This window comes from Diadema setosum, chromosome 10 (genome assembly GCF_964275005.1).
Source record: "Diadema setosum chromosome 10, eeDiaSeto1, whole genome shotgun sequence".
Taxonomy (NCBI): Eukaryota; Metazoa; Echinodermata; class Echinoidea; order Diadematoida; family Diadematidae; genus Diadema; species Diadema setosum.
The window spans coordinates 36,443,666-36,464,817 of record NC_092694.1 but is presented as its reverse complement, the minus strand read 5'-3'; the positions used below and the strand labels follow the sequence as shown (position 1 = coordinate 36,464,817).

General features: G+C 38.0%; 2 protein-coding genes across 2 annotated transcripts; both read right to left on the bottom strand.

The window, feature by feature from the left end:
- Positions 1 to 2,499: 2,499 nt before the first annotated feature.
- LOC140234204 (uncharacterized) lies at positions 2,500 to 4,373 on the bottom strand. Its single transcript, XM_072314270.1, is given in 2 exon segments — positions 2,500 to 4,211; positions 4,214 to 4,373. Coding segments are annotated over 2 exon segments (1,872 nt in total).
- An 11,943-nt stretch (positions 4,374 to 16,316) lies between these two features.
- On the bottom strand, positions 16,317 to 17,015 carry LOC140233989 (uncharacterized). The gene has a single exon (XM_072314076.1). It carries the CDS (start codon positions 17,013 to 17,015, stop codon positions 16,317 to 16,319), a length of 699 nt encoding a protein of 232 aa, XP_072170177.1.
- Positions 17,016 to 21,152: the final 4,137 nt, after the last annotated feature.

Sequence of the window (21,152 nt, the reverse complement as noted above, 5' to 3'; positions counted from 1 at the left end):
ATTATTTTTTTTTATTTCATGTTTGTTTCTCATTGTTTGTTTGGTAAATGAATAAATTTTACTTCCTTTCATTTCATACCATAGTATAATGGAGCGACGTGCAATTACTCCCAATGTGCAGATGTAGGAGTGACAGCGCGCTCTTGCAAATGAACACGCACATTAGTATTATTACATAAACTTAAGGGGATAGACAAGTGTATAAATCTAATAGCACTCAAAGTGACGTAAGTACTAACAATTAATTCTGTTAGAGATTCCATATTTTCTTCTGCTGTACATAGGTATTGGATTGAATTTGACTTTAAGCACTATAATCGTAATCATGATTATTCTTACTAAAGTTATAGACATAATTGTGAGTCTTTCGTGCAATTTTATCTCGACCTGAGCCACATTATATAGGCCTATTGAAACAAGAAGCGTTATTGGAACATAATTGTTCCTATAACCATAATTGAAACATAACTGTTCCAATAACCGTATTGATTGAAACAGTTATGTTCCAATTACGGTTATTGCAATGATTTGATATAGCATTGTATGTAACACTTAATGCACATGGGACTAGGGGCTGCACCATCCCTGTATACAGTTTTGTTGTATATTTACATTTTCCACAGAAAATTGTTTAGAACAGAGTGATATTATCAGTTACGAACTACGAGTTCATTCTCATGCAATTAGGTGTAGTGGGCACCCCCATTTCATGTCCTATCCGAGGGACAGTGCTTTGCCTCTTACAGGAGGGCCAGACTGCATGATTACACACAGCATTGCTCAGTCCAGACTCTGGTTCGAACCCAGGTCGCTTGGGTCGGTGGCAGACGCGTTACCGACTGAGCCAACTCACCGCCAGTATACAAAATGTGTGTACATAACGTGTGTACATAATGTGTGTGAGTGTTGGGGTCGTTTGATGGGCAAGTCTTGCCTATTTTTGAAGTCATAATGGATTTTTTTTTTCTCATTACGATTAACTGATATCGTTTTCAATAAGCCAGTTCGGAGTTAGCTCATGAGCACATTGGTACGAATGACCTTTCTTTTTTCCCAGTTGGTTAGGGGCACTTCACTCGCTTTCATACACCTGACATAATGCATATAAGTTTTACGTAACGATACATGGGATTCATCAATCCTGTTCAAACAAAGAATAAACTTACGAAGACCAGATGAGCAGAATGATCTGTCAATTACACTTGAGAAAGCATCCATTTCATTATTTTGCATTGGATGTATTGACAATCTCTTTTTATTGATATTGCCAAATACCACTTTTGCTGTCAGGTGGATGTGCTGGCAAGCGGCATTTATAAGGATTATATGAATAATCATTACCTCACAGATGCTTATCCGAGTGAATTTAAAAACCAACATGCATGTTTGTCCGAATGACCTTGTTTCTGCTCATGCGCAAAGTGGAACTCCGAACTGGCTTATTATTTCATGAGGCTTACATTCTCCGCACATGAATAGCCGCCCTGTTATTATCCCTTCCCGAAAAAAAAAAGGGAAAATATTGTGGAAGAAATGTTGTAAAAAGATGTGAATGAGCATTTGCATGTTTCATTGAGGAAACTTATTGTGGACCAATGAATACGGCATATGGATATCAGATAAGTATTATCATTGATGAGTTCTTTATTATCCTGAATAGAATAAGATACATTTTCTTTTGTTTTAAGCAATCAAAATAATGATGTATCATTTCCTCATAAAATAACTTTCTTTATTCTCTTTGAGTTAATCTATTATGGAGACATTTGTCAAAAATTCTCTGTAAAAAAAAAACACAAAACAAAACAAAAGATTGCTTCTGTTAAGTTTGTGGCCAAAACAATATTCAGATTATCCTATTGTTTCATCTCATCTTCAGTGAACTCCACAAACACACTTACAATGACATATGCAGCATTCGGTATGAATATCAATTGTCGATTTTAAATGCAGTTGGTCATAAATAAGAGCAACCTCGCCACCTCTGTATATCTCAAACAATCAGAACAAAGAGTTTTAAGATTATAAGTGTTACCTAGCCACTTTACAGATTTGTCAATTGCGGAAAAAGGAGCATTGTTATTTGATCTTATAACGAATGAAGAAGTATTTCAAAGAAATGCATTTTCGGGTTAGCATTCCGATGAACTAAATCTTTACTTGATTATTATAGTTCTTTGTATTATCATTGCTATTTTGCGAACTATATTATGTATAATGGGGAACAGAAAATATCACTGAAATCTAAAATGGCGCAATATCTTCTATGATTGCTTATCATAACATGGTCAGAATATTATTATTGATGAGTCAGGCATGCAATGTTGAGATAAACATTAGGAATGAGATAAACATATCCCTGAATGTATATCTCTGCCTTTATCGTTTTAATGCATTGACTCTGTGAATGTATGAATCCGTTTCATGTGTGTGTGTGTGTGTGTGTGTGTATGTGTGTGTTATTCAAAACCATCGTCAGCGTGAAAAATGTATTTTATCTCATACTTCCATTATTGATTTCTGAAAGATGTAGAGTTTGTCGGTAGTACTAAAAGCAACGTCCCCCGTACATTTAAATTCCTGAAGGTTGAACCATTTTCGCTTCACAGGGATGTCAATGCGCTGACCATCAAAATGCGTTTTATTGTGCTTCAGGTCAGCAGTGTAATGATCGATGCTAAGGAGATTTTCTTTCACATTAAGCCAGGCTATCAAGATGGAGTCATCGCTGCAAACGGCTGGGTAACCACGGTAGATGTCGGCATCCTTCGTGACGGTGCTCTTCACCGTACCGAACTCGTCGATTACGCTGACGGAGTTATAATGGGTTTTCATGACAAGCTCCTTCTTTGATTTAAACGTGTGGTGCTGTAGAGGTGTGTAGTCTTTGCAAGGCATCTCATGTACAGCCTTACCTCCTGACTTCACAAAGACTTTGATCAGCTGAGCTTTCCTGTAGCTGACATAAATGCGATCTTCACCGTCTACTGAAACTTCGCAAATTCCGCCCTCACTGTGCGTCATAGTGTCAAATTCTACATCACACTTTTCACCGTTTACAGCAAAAAGTAATATGTTGTTTGACAGGTCAACAACGATGCAGCGACCATCTGAGAGAAACCCTAATGTGCTGACTTTTATGTCCTCATGTTCACTTGTCGGCGATAGCTCGCCGATTCGCGTGTAATAATAAACCCCACCGAAGCGAAATCCTACCGCTATTGGACCGGTAGGCGCTGCAACCATTCTGTTCATACAATCCTTTTTATAAAGTTCTTTTTCCACGACCAGTCTCCACTCTACTCTCAGAAGTTTGCCAAGATGGAGCTCGTCTCTCGTTGGGTTTGATTTAAATTGAAGACATTTTACACGTGCCTCGAGAGAACTGGCGTTAGTTAGATCTGGTTTATCTTTCCCAATCGCAAATTTCAATTCGTCGAAAAGTGACTGGTGCATAGCGATTGTGCCGCCCTCTAGCGGCGCCTTTAAACTCTTGCTTGTCAATTCCAGGGAACCTATGATTCTTGAAATGCACGCCTCAGTATCCTCTAACATATCCTTGAACCTTTGTTTTGCCTGCGTCTTCTGTTCCTCAAGTTGACGAATCAGTTTCTCTTTCCTCATCGTCAGTTTCCTCACATATTCGTCGTAAGTCTTATTGATTTCTTTCTTTTTCTCTTCGATATGTGCGAAGGTTTTTGTTCTCTTCTGACTTACGTTCTTCATGAAAGTTTGTAAATCATCTTTATAAACTTTACTTTGTTCATTTAGCCCATTCATTTCGTGTAATCTTCTTTTATTGTACTCGGCGTTACTCAAGACTTCGTGACCGTTCCGCTCGTGATCCAGCATTCGACACCTCATACACATGATTTTCAGGCAATCAAGGCAGACTTCCGAACAGTACTGCTCTCCTTCGTCCTGGTCATGACTTGGACATAAAACCTTTTTTTTTTTGATGAGCGCCCTCCCCTGTTTGATGTCTTCAACGGTGACCACCTGGTGGATGGTGTGTGCTGGCCACTCATTGTGCTTCACGCGACATTCATCACACATGTAAACCTTACAATTTTGACAGTAGGTCTTTGCGCTAGGTCGATCCGCCGAGGTACATATCGTGCATGACTGAATTGCTCCTGCCATCTCGTCTACCAAAGACTGGACATGAAGGTTAGTCTTAAGGTTCGAAACATTCCCTTCTTTCACCTCCGTGGACAGGAAATATGATTGGGATTCCCGCCTGAAGCTTGAAGGAGACAGAGGCAGTTCTTGCAGAAAGTGTGACCGCATGACAGAAGTTTCGGCATTTTCAGAAGATCGATACACAGTGGACATTGCAGACTTTTCGTGACAGCTTGTTCCAGTGAAGACATTGTGAAGTATTCTGAAGCAAAAAAACAAAACAAAACAAAACAAAACAAAACAAATCCCTTTTGTTTAGCATGACATTAGGGAAATGTAAAGCAGCAAGTAAACCCTTTACCTCAACTCTTTTAATTCGGTCTAATTTCTCGTTGCGAGCTTTTCAGTAGAAGAATTCTGAAAAAAGAAAGAAATCCCTAACTATGACATATTAGGGAAAATTTAAATTCCAAAGCTCAAACGTCACTTTAACTCCTAGATCTCACTTTGCGAGGTTTCTTAGCAGGTATTGGCATACACTAGCTATGTGATGTGATTATAGTTTTAAATTCGGACTGGCAAAACATTATTTTAAACGAAAACTGCGACAGACCGGGACATAGAAGCATATTTTACTACAGTATATACTTCAAATACGAATTAAGCACGAATAATTTATTGACTCATGTTGGTCTCCCGATAGCAACATCGTATGTCGTTCCCTCTTCCAGCAAACCAATTTTATTATTCTAAATTCCAGCCTATCTGCCCCTGTGCACTTACAAGCACTTGCACGCACATTCACCACCATCACACATCAGAGTTTATTTTCTCCTATCTTCACAGCAGAATTTGTATTGTTACGAATCTTATACGTCCTTACCTTTTTCTCGGGCCGGCCATCTTTTCAAGCAATGCTTACAATGGCGGCCCTCTGCATTAACGCTTCTTAAATATAATATTGTTATTGTAATCCCTGCTGCATAGACATGCATACTGTAATATTATATCATTAATTTCCTTTTATATCGTTGTTTATGCAAGTCAAGCGACTCTGTTTCAAATATACTTTGTATGTTTCCCATGTTCATGATTATGTAATTTATGTATGTATTGATTTGCAGAAAGTAAAGTATCTATCAAACAAAAACACTGCATCTGATTGAGTCGTGAACTCGACTTTCTGTATATGGCCTACGTTTCAATCATGATATGATTACCACTTTCGACTAAACGTGCAACAAATCCATTTTTAATGCATATGTTTCGTGGTCAAGATAATATTCCGGCAATGATGTGTAATAATACATTTGTAATTTTTGCCAGTTGTAGTTCTGTAACCAACAAACAATAATATTACGCAGTGACAAAGAAATCAAGCAAGAAAAGCGAGAGAGAGGGAGAGAGACGAACAGGAGAGATTAGAGGAGTGAAAGAGAGGGGGAGAGAGGGGGAGGAGACGATAAAACATCATTATCTGTAATACATTATCCACACACACACCAAAAAAAAATATATATATGTAGAGTTGTTTGCAAAAACCGATAAGTCCATATTTGCCAAATTGAGATTTTTGCGATTAAAGGTCAAGAAAAATACAGAGAATGATTTAAAAAAAAATGCTTCTTTTGACCATAACTTCAAAAATGTAGTGGCCAATTTATCATTTAAAAGGTATTATTTCGTACTTTATCACAGAGACCGTACTTCAAAATCTTCAAAAGTGGACTTATCGGTTTTTGCGAGCAAACTCTTCATATATGATTATACACATGCCCTGCTTACCTAGAAGAAGCCTGTAGAAGTGATAGTATCACTAACAAAAGGCGACTGGAAAAGCTTTCGAAATAACGCAAAAATAAAAATGAAAGACAGGTTCATATGCAAAAAATAATTCACTAGTGTTTTCGGGATATGAGATAATCTACTGAATCAATGCAGACGAAACTCCATGTATAGGAATCAATCTGAACAGAAATGTAGACGAATAGTGCAGTAATTACAAACTGAAGTAGGAAATTAATTTTTCACTTCACTTACCCTTGAATGTGTATTCGGATAGATAATCTTGGCATGTACTCACGGAGTTTCTGCACTGAACTGAAATATCGAAAGATGTCTGCCGTAATGGTGTACACCAAATCAGGCTCTGCTAACCGATTCTGTGCCAGTTAGTCAATTTACTATGCGCGTAATTATTTTCATATACATGCCTATGGACATTAAATAAACGTGGCACACAAAGGGTTAAATCCGGTTACTTAAACATCGATAGTAATGCCATTATTCATTCTTACAACAAACGGATGTGAGCTGTTGTGAACTTTGGACTCGTCACTGTTACTTGAAATCGTAGTTCATGTCAAAATATTTTTTGTTCTCATGATTAAAGGGAAGGATCGGACGGTTTATCGGCCTTTCCGAGAGAAAGTATGCATTGAAAATATGTCTCAATCTTACAAAACGTGCCAGTGAAGCATTTTAAGGATTTCTTCTTTTTTTTTTTATTCCCGGAAGACCCAGCCTAGATATGGACAATAATATTGCGCAATTACCCACAACACTATTGTGAGTGACGTAGCAGCCTCACAACCGATCCTCTCGTAGTACACACACTGCACTGAACTTAGTATCTTACTTAGCTCACACTCGCATAGGAGAGTATGTTAATGTCAGCAGGACATTTTATTACATTTATTTCATTCGTACGTAATGACTTTATGAAGCTAAATAAGTTATCATAGTGTAATGTGCATGACCGATGAACCAAAATTGAAGAAATGACGTTTGGCTTGAGCATCTTTTTCGTCGTCTTGTAATTCATCATCTTCGCAAACATGTCTTCCTTTACAAATCATTCTGCTTCGAAATGGTCTTCACAGAGAGCGTGATTCTTACAATAGTTATATCATCTTAGGTCATATCTGTCCGTTCCAATGTTGACGGGCCATCTAGATAATGAAAAAGCACGTGCGCCTATAATGTACCGGGAGAAAGAGAAAAATGTATGCTACAGTTTGTTGATGAAGAACTGTACCCCCCCCCCCCTCCTCTTTAAGCAGCAGTTTTAAAGTAAGATCTTCTCTGAACTGTAATCACGATCACCTCTGGGCGCTGCAACAAGTTGGCCTACCGCACAGTCAACATGCTGATTCTATTATATATTATATTATATATATATATATATATATATATATATATATATATATATATATATATATATATATATCAATGACTTCCGGAACTCATCCTCTCTGCTGTCTTTTTCTTCTGTTTGCAGATAACACGTCTCTTTTATTTTCACTCAGATCCTTATGTTTTGCTCAATTCTATTAAATAATGAACTGCAGTTGGTATTTGAGTGGATCCAGGAAAATAAATTGTCGCTTAATATAAATAAGACTAATTATATGGTTTTCAGTAACACAATAAAATCTCTTCAGATTTAGTATTAGTTAGGAGAGTCCATTTGATTTGAGTTATACATCATTTTAAAGCTCAAAGTCTGCTCTTTCAGAATATTTCTTAACTAAAATTCATGTCTGGCGACTTTTTGTTTGTTTTGAGGTGCAGGGTCACATATTATATTTTTGGAACCTACATCCTACAAGCTTTGCTTTTTTGTGGGCACATGGTGGGTTCCTCATATTACACGTCAATTATACGTCCTTATACATTTTGTGCAATTTTGTTTCAAACTGACCATTGTGTTAAAAAAGAAAATTTAAATCAAATGGAATATAAAACTTGTATGAAATGTGGAATATGGAGCATGAATGATAATAAAAAAAAAAAAAAAAAAAAAAAAAAAACGTCTTTACACCTTAATCACCTGAGACGAAAAGCATTGTTTCATAGATCGCTCAATGAAACAGTCTGCCCGACGTCGGTCTGTCATAACCTCTCCACTTCCCAACTAGCTATTCTTACCAAACACAAGATTGAACACGATGATCAATGAATTATAGTATTAATGGGTTAGTTATAGATTAGGGGCTACTATGTATGTATTTGTAATTCGCATGTGAGGAAGTTTTTAATGTCACCTGTGTATGTGCAGTGTGTGCGTGTGTATGTGTGTGTGTGTGTGAGTGTGTGTTAGTGGGGTGATCTCACATGTTCCGATATTTTGCGGCCTGTTATCACATGCGCACAACTCTCCTCCCCTCACAATTAAATGCACTCAGACACACAAACACACACCAACATACTTTTGACCTTATGTGTTATCAATTCCTCTTCTTATAATTTGAGAGCTAAATCTTTAATATTCACAAGGCCCGAGATCATTTCTGAAGAATTCATTCGTAAGTCAGCATGATTATTTTTTTTTTTCGTTTCCGTCTTTCACACACAACACAGATACGGGTGCTAATAAAACTAGAACAAACCCCACTTAATTGAGTAGAAACGATTAAGAACGGACGAGCATTTATGACCACAACACTGAACAATACACGGAACAAACAAAGCAATAATATTCTTATTTCAATCAAAGTAATTCGTTTGTATTTCTGAACTGCGTACGAGCAGTAGAATTGAATTTGGTCGTTACGGTGTTTAATGGCCTTCTATATACCGGCTGGGTCGCTGCAGCTACCATTGTATGATGTATGTTTACATTCCACACCTTGCTGGCTACTAGGTATTCACCATCAGCTTGTCACTATGGAAAGGCGCCAGGCAGGCAGGGGTGAAAAACGCAACCAAGTGGCATCAGCTCACGGCACTCATTCAAGCGCGTATGAAAATTCAACATGAAACAATCATAACAAGACTACTCTGTTTGTCTCGAATAAAACAGTGTGTCATACAAACAAAAGCCTCAATTAAGTCATGGTACATTATTATTGTAAAGGCTAAGTGCAGGGGCGGATCTAGGAATTCTGTAAAGGGGGGGGGGCGTGACTAATATTTCTGGTGCCACTTCCGGGTTTCATTGCAGTATTTTCTTTTTATTTTCTTTGTTTTTAACGAAAATTAAAGGGGGCGTGCGCCGGTAGCGCCCCCCTCTGGATCCGCCACTGAAGTGCACGCTTGCCTCATTTACAACTGAACCCAATCATGTTTTCTCTTTCTCACCGTGTTGTGCTCCATATACCAGAGAAAGGATATATGTACCTACGCTGGTAGTGCTTGGGTAACCATAATACCAAAGGCAGGGCCCTCGGAGGTTAGTGTGTACATCCAATAACACATGAAGTTCATATCAATTTGCGCCGAACACAACTTAATCCTCATTGAAAAACAGGGTCCTTACGTTCTTTAATGTGCATTGCAAGAAGTTATCTATTCAGACGTGATTGATGCATCATGATTGACGGAAATGGACAATAAAGATGTCTTACAAAACAGCAGTAACAAACAGACTGATGTAATTCTTTTCTCATGCATCCTGTCGAAGCACAAGATCGATAATTATCTCAATAAAGAAAAAAAAAACTTGATAAAAATAAACTCATAATAAATTGAATTGAAATGATAATTGTTTCCTTCTGGCGAATGACGCTCTAGTTGATGTATAGCGTTGTAACGAGAATTTCGTTATTAATCGTGTTCGTTATAACAGGAGTGTACGGTGTTACTTTGAAAAGCCAAAACAGGACGGCGTGATAACATCATGGAGCTAGAATGGTATAGCTCCATAAGAAAGAACAACGACACTCTCGCAAACAATACATGCACGCCCGACAGATATGACAGATACGCCACCCTCTGAGCCCCTCGCCGTCCGCAGATCGAGGTTCCTGGTGTAGCTTATCATGATATCAACAAATTTCTTGCGTTGATTAAGAGTCATCTTCAAATGTCATTAGACGATTGACAACCCGACAGTTCTATGTCTTTTGGAAAGTTATCCATGGGTTTGTTGTTGTTTGTATTATACTTTCCAAGATAAATCACAGAGTGACTTCAATGTCCCATTTTTGTCCTGAATGCGAGCGACTTCATCACTGATGTGCAAATCCTAGGTCTTTCTTGTTTTTGCAGAGGTTTGAGGGACTTAAAGGCCTTCTGAGATGGTTCCTAAGATTTAGATGTTGGTGTTTTTTTTTCTGTAATTTGACCATGGGAAGTGTTCATTCGTAGGCAATATTCATTCTCGGATTTCTGTAATGTTTCGTTGATTACCCGAGATAGCAGTTTTCTTGATTTGGGATAATTGTCTGCGTGTTGCGTACTTTCACAAAGAATTTGTTGTGGCGTATCAACAGGCAGGCGAGATCAGGTTCAACACCGCAAACGTATTTCTCAATTAACAATAGAGTAATGCTAAAAACTTTCATCGGCTGGGGATGATGAATAATTAAAGCCCAAACAAAGTTCTGGTATGCCTGCAAAAGTTGTCAAATTTTGCTCCAAAATGTGAACGTATGCCTAGGAAATATGCGGAATAACGCTGTAATAACAAGATATTCGATGGGTAAGGACGAAAATGGGATATGTTAACCAAAAACATTCAGTCTCGGAACTTACCCGAACGGGGTCAGGCTAGACTCGGACTCGGGGATAACTCGGCCTCGCTTTGCTTGACGGCGGGATGAGTTGTACTGCTACTGGTTTTCCCTCTGGATTGTACAGTACTATGCATACGGGAGCGGCCTGTATAAACTACATTGTAGCGTTCTGGCTACTCGCAGTACGGTCCAAGTTGTTACAACACGCGCATCAAAAACCTCTTTGGCGCGCATGCAAAATTAGTGTGCGCCTCTCAAGCACCTCTAAAAACAATCAAAGACAATTGATAAACAACAACAAAAACTTCAAAGACCGCGCGTCTCAGCAACTGAGCTGAGGTGATGTATGTGCGTATTATAAAGCGTCTTTGCTAGTAGGCTTGAGGACCGCGCGCTGTCCATTTGTTTTGTACAGGATTAGCACGTACTTTCCTGTCTGCTCAGTAAGGCCTCGTTTGGCCGGTGCCCGTAGTATTACTAGTATAGAGTACTGATGAACATGGCGATCACGAACTGTGTGTAAATTGTCTGAAATAGGGTCGAGTTTTCCCCGAGACCGAGTTAGTCTGGAGCCTTCTGGAATAAAAGTCGGTTTACCGACTTTTATTATTTTTCTCAAAATACTCCAAAACGACTCATCATTCCGGCAAACCGCGTCAGCCAGGTAAGTTTCTTTGTAGACTCTTTCGATATATTGCAAGCAAATATGAAATGGTGCCAGACGGGTTCTCAAGCCCTTACCAGAACTTAGTTTTCACTTTAAATGACTGAGCTTCAACCAACCTTAAAATTGTAGAGGGCAAGCTTTCGTCCTCTCCTGAGGACTTTCTCAAGCCTTATGCAGTGTTGTCTTGCTGGCGCCGTTGTCTGTCTTTATTAATCACTGGACCATATATTGGTGAAAGGGTATAGCTCCGAGTCTCTGTTGAGAGCTGGATTGACCCTTCTGATCCAAAGTGCTTCCTTTATTTTTCTTTTTAACCAGTTGCTTTCAAAGTCAATGATACGTGCCTCATCCCATTCAATGTTGTGTCCTGTGTTGTAAGAGTGCTCAGCTATCGCCGAGTGTGATGGATTGTTTAGTCTCAGTGCCCTTTTTTGTTCCTTGAGTCTCTCGTTCAAGGTTCTGCTGGTTTCCTTGAACGAGAGACTCAAGGAACACAAAAGGGCACTGAGACTAAACAATCCATCACACTCGGCGATATCTGAGCACTCCAACACAGGACACAACATTGAATGGGATGAGGCACGTATCATTGACTTTGAAAGCAACTGGTTAAAAAGAAAAATAAAGGAAGCACTTTGGATCAGAAGGGTCAATCCAGCTCTCAACAGAGACTCGGGCTATACCCTTTCACCAATATATGGTCCAGTGATTAATAAAGACAGGCAACGGCGCCAGCAAGACAACACTGCATGAGGCTTGAGAAAGTCCTCAGGAGAGGACGAAAGCTTGCCCTCTACAATTTTAAGGTTGGTTGAAGCTCAGTCATTTAATTATAACAATAGAGTAGGTTACATTAGAAGTAAATAAAGTAAAAGTACGTTCAAAATTACAATTCGTGTGAATACATATCTTGTAGGCCCTACCTGTTGTTAAATCACAGATATCAATGTGACATGTGTTGAAAATGATATATATTCATATTCAAATCAAAATGTAAACTTTGATTAAATAGGATTTAGATTATAAATGAAGAATACTCTTGGATATATTTCCCATACCAGTTAAAACAGATACATAGAAATAGTACACACCAAAAAGTAAAATCCCAAAAGGGCCTCCCTACAGATTTATGATGATGGTGGTAGTAATGGCGATAGCGAAGATAATCATGAGGATGGTGACGATGACGAAAAAATTTTGTTGATGGTAATGTTGTTTATTGCCAGTCGGAATCTTATAAATAACCTCATTAATTGTTACTGTCACGAACCTATGTATAACATCTATTCATATCAGAAATGCGTAGATATAAGATTGCAGCTCGATTAGTATCTCTTGCTCATTGCCACAAAGAAACAAACAAACAGCAGTGCAGGTCAGATGATCAGGGAAAAATACAAAACTAAAGGAATTAGACAAGGAATAGGTTCATATGCTTTATTTTTTTTTTATTTCAAAAGTCACACAACTGAAACGTGTTAAAGTTTCTCTACAGTGATCACAGTGACATATTGTGGAAACAATGATATTACCAGACAATATCGACTCAATGTTGCGATCACTCCTCCAGTTATAATCTTTGTAATATTGTGATGGATATGTGAATAAAATTGGGCAAGGATTCAATTAGAAAATGCAACAAAAAAGAAAGGCTCATACGGTATCTTATGATTGGCATGAGAAAATTATTAAAAAAAAAAGTCTCTAATGAACCTGTTTGATTGATTGATATAAAAAAAATGCAAGTATTCTACAAACCACAAAAGAATAAACCCTAAAAGAATCTAAATCATAAAGAATGAAAACGAAATCAAAGCCCGTTGATTCTGAGACACAAGCTGACATACATTTGAAATTGAAGAGTTTGTTTGCAAAAACCGATAAGTCCATTTTTGAAGATTTTGAAGTACGATCTCTGTCATAAAGTACAAAATAATACCTTTTAAATGATACATTGGTCACTACATATAAAGGTACACTTTTGAAGTTATGGTCAAGAGAAGCAAAAATTTTTGAATTATTCTCTTTATTTTTCTTGACCTTTAATCGCAAATATCTCCATTTGGCAAATATGGACTTATCAGTTTTTGCAAGCAAACTCTTCTATTATTATTGTTTTACTGCATTGATTTTTAACCCTTTATGTGCCAATGAGTCAAATGTCCACAGATTTTAATACACATGTACCTAATATGGACATGAACATTAAAGGGATCGTACAGTTTTGGTTGAGACCTAATTTCAGGTTTCTAACATTTTTTTTTTGTGTGAGATAATGAGAAACCTCTTATGAAATATGAAAGAGCATGTAATTTAATGATGAATTCAACGTTTATTTGATGAAAATTGGTTTTCAAATGGCTGAGATATCCAAAAAAGAGCGATTCTAATAAAGTGTGGGACCCACACTTTATTACGATCGCTTTGTTTTACTTTGTTTCTGGATGTTTCCGTCATTCCAAACCCGATTTTCATCAAATAAACTTTGAATTCCTCTTAAAATGGTATGCTCTGTTCTATATCATAAGTACTTTCTTGGTATCTCGCAAAAAGTTTAAAGCCCAATTCTCATTTCCACCAATACTGTACTATCCCTTTAATGTGGCACGAAAAGCGTTAATAAAAGTATGTGCGCGCAAAAGACAAATAACAAAATAGAAAATATAATTATTTGATCAAATGACGTTTGATATCCCAAAAGTATATACCTATCCTTCTCATCTTTAATGTTTCTATTGGTTGTACTTTAATTAATATATATTTTTATCTTATAGTTCAGACATTTTAATCTGGACAGTGAAAATGACAACTTTGATTTCATTACCTTTCCCACCCTATAAAATCATATTCTAAGCTATCTGGACTTTTAGTCTTCTTGAAAGTTGTAGTATCATTCATTTTATGTCCATGTAAATCATGTAAATTCGTATATTTCCTATTTGTATTCCACAGAAAACAAAAAGTAATAGAATTACTATGATCCTGAAGACACATTGATTCACTGTGTGATAAGAATAACAGGCAAATAACAAATTTAAAGCATGTAGATTTTCAAACCAAACTTGTTATGTATATCTTCTGAAGTAGATAAGTATTGGTGAAGTATTTGTGCTTGTACGCTGTGGACAACTAATGCAAAACTAGGCACAAACTTAATCTTTCTTGATTGCAAAAGTTAGATAAAACATTACAAATCAAAACATGACAGACATTACAGGAAAGTCAGGACAGATAAAAAGTGCCGTAACCTCTTCATTGCATCTATATGTTGCATGAAATAACAGTTTTGCAAATATTATACATTATAGCACTTTTCCTGAAAGCTTGTAATCAACGCAAAACACCCTAAAGAATAAATCTAATATATTTTTTTTTTTTTCCTGCGGGAGTAGTGTCGGTTGCAATGATATATAATTGATAGGAAAGAAGTGTCAGACTTGAATTAACGGCAAGCAAGGGACAACTATTTAGTGTTTTACGAATTCTAGAATACTGAAGGACTTCAGGGCTTACATTCTAGTTATTCGTCTAAATACATACATACATGTACATACATACATAAATACATACATACATACATACATGAATACATACATACATACATACATAAATACATACATAAGAAAATGAATGAATTGATAACTAACATGACTATATGGATTGAATATGACCCAACATGGGTAGGTGCCTTACACTGAATTGAATTTCAGAAAAGCAGTATAATTTATTTTAATATAAAATAGCTTGCATTGTAGTTGCTGTTTTTTTTTTGCACCACTATTCAAACAAAATGTAACTACGTACAACCCTATACAATGAGAAGGCCCCTCTCAATTCCTGAAACCTCATCAATGGTGTCCATGATCAGAAATAATTGCTCGTGTCTCAGCCACCTGTAGCAGTAAGATGTGGACGTATCGAGTAGCAGGAAGCGATCGGTGTTTGGATGGTAAGCTCCCAAGAGGTGCCCGCACGTCGCCATCTTCCCGTCCAACATCCTCGTCATCTCGAATGGCAAGAGCGCCGTGACGTCACAATCACAATGTTGATACTAATTCTGTGTCCTTGTAAAGCTCTACACAGCGTCTCACAGTGGCGCTCATGAGGGGCGTGGCCGACTGAGTCCCACAGCATTATTGAGCTCGTTATGGGGAAAATGCGAACGAGATGCAACTGTTGAAAACGCTTTTACTTTGCAACCTACGATTCTCAGATTATGAACAATTTCTCTATTTTCCCCCCAATTTCCGTGAAATTTATGTCGTGGATAGCTGCTAAAGCATGGAGAGAACTGCAGACGCTTTAGTCAGTTAGGCTCTCAGAGTCTGATCTAGCAGGACTGCTGTAAACTTGGCGAGCAAGTTTCAAAACTCCCAGGTTTATCTGTGATAACAGCATCACAATTGACATCGTTACATCCTCGAACCTTTGGATACAATACATTCATCCCTTCTCGGAGGAGCATATTCCGGTTACTAAAACTCTGTGTGCAACGTTTATTTGTTGTCCACAAGCTGATAATGTAATGTTTGTGTGTAATGTACACATTTTTTATTGAACGGAACAGAACGGGCTAAGCCACTTCTGTTGAACCCTCTTACGATTATTTTGCTGGGAAAAGAGGTGTGTGGATCGAATGGCTCAGTTTAATACATGAATGGCACGATACGTTTCGAATCCTTGACTTTGTTTTAAAAACAAATTCAATCAACTGAAACACGACTCAGCCGTTGTTTGCGTAGGCCTAATCACAATCATTGCACCTACCATATCCTCTCATTTGAATTTGATGGTCTACGTCACAAAAACGAGCAGTTGCACACGGCTGATTGTTTTCTTGTTAATACCTCTGACGCCGTATTATGAATTAATCTAATGATTTCAACTGGGCAACTAAGCGTTACCCTAATATTGTCAACTGGTTCTGTGCAAATGCCGAACGCTTGTCTGTGAAGCCATACGGCACAGAGTGACACAAAATGACACAGAGTTAAAAGGTAGCTTACTTTTTTTTTCTCAACATATCATAGCTAAAAACTTTAAACAAACAATTGCTATCCCATTTATTTTCATTTTTCTACAATTCCCTTGGGAGTATCGCACGTTCCTGTGATCAAGAACCCTCTGAATAAACCGGACACTTTGTCGAGAGTTCCCATCATTTGAAACATCTTCTCCGTCCGCACCCACCTATCTTGAGCGCTAGCGAATGTGTCGAGCAACAGGAACTGGTCGGAAGCGGAATGGTAGGCAGCCAGAAGACTGTGATGACCTATCGTCACGTTCTTCCCTTGCCACATCATATCAAATTCAAAATTGACGAGCACGCCCCGGCTGGAATCTCCGTGTGAAAGCGCCGCCATCGCCAGGTCACGGAACTCTTCCGGGATGCTATCCTTCCAGTGAACACGCTTGGATGAGATGCCGTGCGATTCCAGCAGTGTCTCCATTTCTGGCAGGGTGATACCGTTGCTAACCATCGCCTCTTCCTCCATCACAAGCGTTGTCTGCGGGTAGGAAAACAGGTTCGTGTCTACGTACGGCACGTCGCTGACGTCACAATCAGCGTGCTGCGTGGGGTCACGATACTTCTGTCCGAAATGTCGGGCGCTCAGGAGCATGGCTGCAGATTGGGCGCCACAGTATCCCGATTTGTGCCGCTTGCGGAAGATGCGGACGAGAAGCATTTGTCGACAACTCGCCTCATCCAAGAGTCGTAACCCCTCCGTGGAGTTAAGTGGGATATCATCATTTTGATCAGTGTTCATGGTGGTCCCAGCTTGTACAGACACTCGCAGACAATGAGGAGATTGAGACTGCAGTCATGCAGACCTACTCACTAACCCCAGCGATATACCTTGTCCTTCCGGTGTGAATAGAAGATAGCCTTCCAGTTTGGTTTATGGATGGACTCATTTACGTCCAACTGAGCGTTGGTAATTGGAAAGTAATAGAAAAACTCGAATCGATCAGATATAAAGGATTCGGGCAACGGTGTTCCCGCACGAGTGCTCATTTCTACCCCTTTGCGTGTGTCTTAACAGCACTGGCAGAAAGGGCCATGCCAACCGTGTGTGTCCTCGTTGTCCCACACAACAGCTGTACTACAGTATATCTGCTTTTAATGTGAGGGAAAAAAAAACCGAGGTTAGGAGAGTTTTAGTTAAATGGAGATGAAGTGGAACACCTTTGTTGTATAAGTACACTGTGTATATTCCAGCCACAGCGGCGGTCCATTTTGGTATACACATAATCAGTATCGCAATATTTCCCATGCGATTGTGTGCATAAATACATGCTCAATATTGCGAGTTGAGGAAAAGACAATTCAGGAAAAGGAACGGAGGTTCGAAATACTAGTATTTTAGGCTGGATATGAAATAGAAAAGAATACAAAAGTCACAGAGGCGGGATATTTTGGTGTACACATAATAGTCAATTTAAATATACTCACCATGTATACATACCGTATATCAGCTGCAGGACTATTATGGTCATAAACATAATTTCTTTCACCCACAGGCTCGGTGGGAAATTGCACTTTTCACTTTTAAGTGGCACGTACACGTAATGCTTTTTCCTTGCCTTATATGTTCCTATAGGGAGTAGAACTATACTACCCATCTCACTCTCATGCAAAACTACTTCCTCTCAGCTGGGGTGGGCTCGCTCCCTTCTGTCACAAACCATGTCTGTCCCCTCCCAAGAAGAGACAGATCTACATCACTTCAGAACCAGATATCCCGATAGCTATACGTTCACATGTGGTAATACCAATTAGGAGATTCAAGACATAAGCGGATCCAGAGGGGGCGCCCTCTTTTTTTTTTTTTGGTTAAGAAAAAGAAATGAAAAGAAAAAATGATAGGGCCCCCCTTTAATTTTTGAAGCTACCATATTTGTCAGTCAGTTGTAGTGGGAGCAGAAAATTGCGCTGAAGCCCCCTTTTGTTTTTGTTTGTTTGTTTGTTTGTTTCTTGCTTGTCAGCACCCGGAAGTGGCACTAGAATCCCCCCCCCCCCCCTTTTCGGAATTCCTGGATCCGCCCCTGCAAGAGATGGAGTCACAATTCCCTCTAATATAATGTTTGATTGTTTGTTTGATACCTCCACTCAAACATATTGTGTGGTTTAAAAGTATGTCCTAAACATAAAGATATTCATTATTATAAGTATAATCTATATGGTCCCAAACTGGATCTGGCCTGCAGACAGGTAGTCAACGGATTTATGTCTCATTGAATAACGGCTACAAAGAGCCAAAAAAAAAAAAAATCATGATGGTAATAACTTTTTGTCATTCTTACTTATCAACGATGAGCCGTACGTAATGGTCAAGACGGGAATGCGCGAATAGAAACTGCGCAATGATTGATGGGGAAAAAAATATAAATTTCTCGAGTGGGTGCTTCCGGTTACTATACATTGGCACATTAGTCTACCAACAACTGTACTTGAAAATCATACCTTGTTGTTTTATTAATAATTTATCGAAATTGCGTCGAAAATTGATAAAATCATACAGCTATACAGCTATTATCGAAACTTTGAACCTGCATGTGCGCATGTTATTGAACGGACTGACATTCATTTTCATCCGTACGTGGAGTTTCAATATATCTAACAAATGATTAAGCAAAATATATCCGACATCAGATTAGCGTTGAAGGTTAATCACTAGATTGCTTTAGAAAGATGGGGGCATCAACTCCAAGATCAAAGGCGTAAATACACCTGTTGATTTTATAATTATTATTATTATTATTTTTAAGCAATACAGTGCACTCCCGTTATAACGAAATTCAGGTTAAAACGAATTAAAATTCAGGTTGCAACATTATCCACTTTATGTATTGTTATTGTTTATATGATCGGCTATGACGAAATTTCCATATACTCCGTTATAACGGGAGTCCACTGTCATAGAAAACGGACAGTTGTTTGAATAATTAAAGCCAGTTTGAACCTTCTTTGTAATGCAGGTGTAGGGATTTTACCCAGGGTGTTTGTCCCGTGTTAGTTCGGTTTCCATATCTTAGTTTCTTTTGTATTTTTTTTTCTTCATATAACAGTATATCAATCATATAACTTATAGTATTACATGTGGGGGAATGCACCCTATACAAGCACTACTTTTTTAGCATTCGTCCTCCTTTCCAGCATTATACTTAAAGCAGTATACATAAAATACATCCAGCAGTATACTTAAAATATTCCGTAAACATATTCTTTATTGCATTGTGATGAAACGTAATGTATTCAATTTCTGTAAGATATTGTATATGGTTCTGTTAGAAATGGAAAAAAATGAATAAATAAATGAATGAATAGTATCACTACTGTTTGTTTCCAATATCGTTTCCTACTCTCCAACAGTCAGGGAACCACCGGTACACATTCTTTGTACTAAAGGACATTTTAAGCATTGACACCTACGTGAGTGCAATGGAAACTCCCAAAATACACAGTATAACTCTCCTATATTATTATCCTTGCATGTACTAGTCAAGATTGTATTTTGTTTGACTCTTTGTTGGACATCAAAAAAAATAAATAAATAAATGGAAGACGGCATGCATAATGCGCTCCTCCTCTCACTCTCCTATATCAACCAAGAGCCAAGCCAACCCTAAACACATACCAAATTAATAAGTAACATACCTTGTAAAAGTGGAAAAAGTGTTGAAATTTTCGCGCATTTCGCGCAACCAGAAACTAGCGCGAAAATAAAAGCACGCGAACATTTTTGCTTGCCATATTATGTTCCTGTGCATGATGTCTTGATTCCGTGGAATTCAAAACACGTGAAACTCTTCTTACCTCGCCAAGCGCGAAAAATTAGTCTCGCGAAAATATCGATTTTTACAGACCCTTACAAAATGCAACAAACACATACAAGTAGGCCCTTCATGCCCATTAAAATTGAAATCAAAGGTTATGTATAGAATACTTTTCATGAGCAGTAGTACTAGTAGATAGAATGTATTGGCCCTGCAACAAGCAAAAACATGTTTGTTTTGTTTTTTGTTAAATTATGAACGGTAGCAGTAACGGTATTGCATGTATTATAAGGTATCGAGAGGTCAGCCAAACTAACCAATCAGTATAGTTTTGTGTTTATTGTACGTGGGTTTGGTTGTATGTTTGTCTGTTCTTTTCCTCGACTTTGTCATAACATATAGACGTTCGACTGTTGGAATGCAGTTTGTTTGCTTGTTTGTTTGTTTTCAGAGATCTGAATTGATTCATAGTATTACCTGAAGTACCAAATCGGTTTTGGTATACCGTTTGACCCCCCCCCCAAAAAAAAAATAATAATAATAATAAATGAAAATAAATAAATAAATAAATAGATAAATAAATAAATAAATCATAATAATAATGAACAATAGATAAATAAATAAATAAATAAAAATACAACGGTACCCTTTGCAATGATAGCTTTAAAAGTAGTGAATCAATCCAAATACAATTTCAGGGTATGAAACTATATCTTATTACACACATCTTACAGAGAACCCCATCCAATTTGCTTCAATGGTCAAAGAGAAAAATGAGGAGTTTTGTAGAGCATGCCAAGAATCCCTTCCCTCCACGTTGCCCATTGTGTTTACACATTAATATGGAGTTCAAAGAGCATCCAAGTGCTAAACTCGGAAGAATCAGACCCATGACATGCTTTACAACGATTCTCTGTGACCACTTAACCAAATTGAATGGGGTTTTCTGCGAAATATATGTAAGATGTTATATCTTAAGACGCTGGAATAGCATTCAGAAGGTTTCATCATATTGGAAGATATTAATGCGAAAATGCGATTGTATTTCTTTTTTTCTTGACATACTTTATCTCCTTAAATGATACCAATCTTTGCCGTCCACCTCAAACAAACAAGCAGGCAAGCAA

Excerpts from the sequence above, each read along its gene's own strand:
- LOC140233989 (XM_072314076.1), bottom strand. The coding sequence starts at position 17,015 with ATGAACACTGATCAAAATGATGATATCCCACTTAACTCCACGGAGGGG.